This window comes from Capsella rubella, unplaced genomic scaffold (assembly GCF_000375325.1).
Source record: "Capsella rubella cultivar Monte Gargano unplaced genomic scaffold, Caprub1_0 scaffold_4, whole genome shotgun sequence".
Taxonomy (NCBI): domain Eukaryota; kingdom Viridiplantae; phylum Streptophyta; class Magnoliopsida; order Brassicales; family Brassicaceae; genus Capsella; species Capsella rubella.
This window is the reverse complement of record NW_006238920.1, coordinates 6,403,878-6,407,706: the sequence shown is the minus strand read 5'-3', so window position 1 is coordinate 6,407,706 and position 3,829 is coordinate 6,403,878. Positions and strand designations below refer to the sequence as shown.

General features: G+C 30.1%; 1 protein-coding gene across 1 annotated transcript; it reads right to left on the bottom strand.

Annotated features, from left to right (window-relative positions):
* Nucleotides 1–1,551: 1,551 nt before the first annotated feature.
* LOC17889738 (F-box protein At1g20360) lies at nucleotides 1,552–2,584 on the bottom strand. Its single transcript, XM_006296448.2, is given in 2 exon segments — nucleotides 1,552–1,683; nucleotides 1,685–2,584. Coding segments are annotated over 2 exon segments (942 nt in total). The 3' UTR covers nucleotides 1,552–1,641.
* Between the last annotated feature and the right edge of the window lie 1,245 nt (nucleotides 2,585–3,829).

Below are 3,829 nucleotides of genomic sequence, written 5' to 3'. Positions count from 1 at the left end.
TATCTTATGGCACGACAGCTTTGGTGGTGAAACACAATAAGGAAGTAAAAGTAACCCTCGTTTGATAAATCTGAAGCTTTACCATCAAACCACGATAACCCATTGTATATTTAGTAAAAGTAATAAAATATATAGATAAAACATCCAAGGTTATAATTTAACACCATTAGATAATTTGGTAATGCCGTTGAAGACTGTTAACACGTTAGTATGAATTCACCAATCGTTATATAAACAAATATTTTTATGGTAAAATAAAATAAATGAAGTATTGTCATTCCAACAAAAAAAAATATGAGGTATTAAACGTTTAAAATAAAAATAGATGGCGGTTTTTTCGGCTTTTTCTTATTTCTAAAATGATACTTTCATAAATTATCAGATTTAGTATCACACAAATCACCAAATTTATAAAAATATTAAAATAAATCGGAGGATCTATAAGGGAGCCACTAAAACACCCTTTGGTACCTTCTTTAGATTTTGGTATGCTAAAACTTAATTGGGAAATTTTCAAAAATACTCATTTTCATATACTACTTTTTAAAAATTCCATTTGTCAAACTTTATAAAAAAAAATCACTAAAAATATTGAAACTTATCCAAATATGTGCGTAATCTTATAAATATACACATAAATTACCTTTGTATGTGTATAAATGTTTATATTTTTTCATAAATAGCATAAAAATCAATTATAATTTTTTAAAAAACCTTATAAACCCTTTTAAAAACCTTTTAAAAACTTTGTAAAACTTGTAAAAACGATTTTAAAACTTTAAAAGCATATAAGATATTTTTATCGAATCTCTCAGTAGTAGTTGTTACATAGAACTACCCTATATACCATATAAAATTTTATAATCTTTCACTAGATTTTAACCCCCGGTACACCGCGGGACGACATTTTAAAGTGTATTCTTTTTATTAGTTTTGTTTGGTATATAAGAGTGTACTACTATATTTTTATTGTTAATTCTATGATTTAATCCGCGATACACCGCGAGACGACATTCTAAAATGTATTATTTTTATTAATTTTGTTTGGTATATAAGAGTGTACAACTATATTTTGATTGTTAATTCTATGATTTAACCCGTAGAATATTATATGATAATTTTTTTTATATCATCGTAAATTGATCAAATTAATTTAATAAGTATAATATTTAAAATAATAAAATGATATTGACATAATATTCGTTTACATAGTATAATTTCATATTAAAATATTTTGTGAGTTATATTATAGTAGACAACCCGTAAAAATATGTATAATCATAGCAAATCGGACTGGTCACTAAATATGTCTCACCTAGCTAATAATACTCTCGGCTTCCAAAAGGTAATGCATAGAAAACATATCTAGAATCTTGCGTACAGGAAGAGGAGTATATTTTTCTTTGGTTATATCAATGAGTTCCATAACCTTGGTTAGATTGGGGATGCGTTGGTCATCAGTAGCTACAAGAACCTTTGTCTGCTCATCCTTCTCAACAGAGTACAAGGAGGGCTTAAACTTATAATAGACTCTATGATCAAAATCTCCACCGTTGTTGTACCCCAAATCTCCCCAACTGCTAGCTTCCATATCATAAACATGAAGGAAACCATCTTTATAAATTGATTTTGGTACCTCCCTCACCACAAGACGCTTGCCGTCGTACGCAACCAAGTCCCAGCCTAACAACATTTTGTTTTTCATAGATACGAGTTTGAACCGCCTGGAAAGGGTCCACTTGGAATTCTCCATCAGTATGTAAACTGAGATCATTTCTTTTGTCCCTGATATTAAGGTCAAGCGATTGATCTTATCGTCCGCCCCGAATAATAACTTCATATCTGATTCCAGATGGAATATGGAAGAAATCAGTTGTGCTTGCTCTGTCTCGGGATTGAAAGCTATGATGCTCCCGTCGTTTCTCAACCAGTAAAGAGTGTCATCCAAGTAAACATGTTTCATCCGCATCATGAGAACACTTTTTGAACCAGCGGTGATGGTTGTTTCTGATAACCTCCAAGAACATCCATCGCTAATCTCGAAGCCGTACACTGTTTCCATCTCAAGAATGCATACAATCTTGAAACTTTTGGTGGTTCGGTTTCGATTTACCGCAAAACCAACACACATTGCTCTCTCTGTGCGAGCGACATCGTCCATTTTTATCATATCGTTCCCACCAACTATCATAGGTATAAGATTTGATCCAGAGTGATTAAGGATTTGAAACGTCTTTGTGACGGGATTTGCTACGAAGAGACCATTGATATATAGTAAGAGAAGGCCAGAGCATGAGCCGAATATGTAACATGGGTAACGATAATTTAAATAAGCTATTTTCCCGAATGACCTAGAATCGCATGAAGAAACCAAAGGCTGACAGAAGACGGCTATGGCGCCATCGTTGTATAGGTGAAACAAACTAGGTTTGATTTTGAACATGGAAAAATATGCAATTTCAAAATCGGAGTCGTCGGATAAATAAGATTGGAAATATTTATTTGTGCATCGCATAATTGCCAAAGATTTGAGTTCCAATCTGAAGAGAATTTCATCGAGAAGATACAAAGGCAAGTCATCCATGATCACAGTGAAATGAAAGTTCAATGTTTAACTGGCCAACTTGTTATATAGACAACAATTTCTAGCATGAAAAGAAATAACAATCAATTCAAAGGAAATTTACCATGAACAATAAAATTATTCAGATATAAAATCCATCACATTTTAACTTAAAATCTAAATTTTTTAATTGTCTTTGATGAAATTATTAAGATCCAAATATAATATTTTTTAGTGTACACTAAATACTACATATAAATTTATCAGTTATTAATTCAAAATATGTTTTAAACTATAATATCCAAAGATATTAGATATTTTTCATTACAAAGTTAAAATTTTAATAACAACTAGATTTTGACCCGCGGTACACCGCGGGTTCAATGTTTTTTTTTGTAAAACTATATTTTTTATTTTTTCATATGTATATGTATATATAGAGAAATATTTAGTTTACGTATTTTAATATTGTGGTTTTATATTCAATGATATAGTATGAAATAATTATAAACTTGTTTGAGATATAAAAAATAATATTTCACTTAACTAAGTATTTTTGATATGTTTAGCATATTTTTATACCTAGAGATCGAGTTGAATTATAGTTAAAAGTTTTGTTTTCAGCTGGAGCATGTTTTCTTTATTAGTATTTTCTGTTGTACTGTTACTTTTAGAATCATTTAATATAGAGAAGTGTATTTTTTTTAAAAACATAAAACATTTTCATTAAAATCAAGTTAATACCCGATTTTGTCTTCTAAAAATTGTTGGACATCGTGAACATAAATTTGGTTTTGTTTCAGACCCATATATAATATAAAAGTTAAGTCCAGGCCCAAAACTTTGGTCTGTCGTTTATCCACCGACAGGTTATTGTTTAGAAAACCAAAAGCGAAAAAACTTACGAAAAGACAAAAAATCGTTGTTGCCTTCTATCTCCTAAATCACATCTAAGAATTCGAATCAGTTATAGCTTATTTTCTTGAATCCTTACATGGAATCAACATGAATTGCAGGCTCCGTATCTGTTTCTATTGTTTCTGAGTAAGGTTAATATACTTAGTTTTATGTCTTTTTTTTTCTGGAAATGTAACTGAAAATTGTTGTCAAATTATTGTAATTTGTTGTCTTTGCCGATTCATATTGCTTCCGTATTTGGGTTATTCATATAGCTTGATTATGTTTTCAAATTATTGTTTTAAAGGCATCGATGATATAATCGTACAAACTGATTTTTTTTATCTGCAGAAATTGCAGGTGGAACTA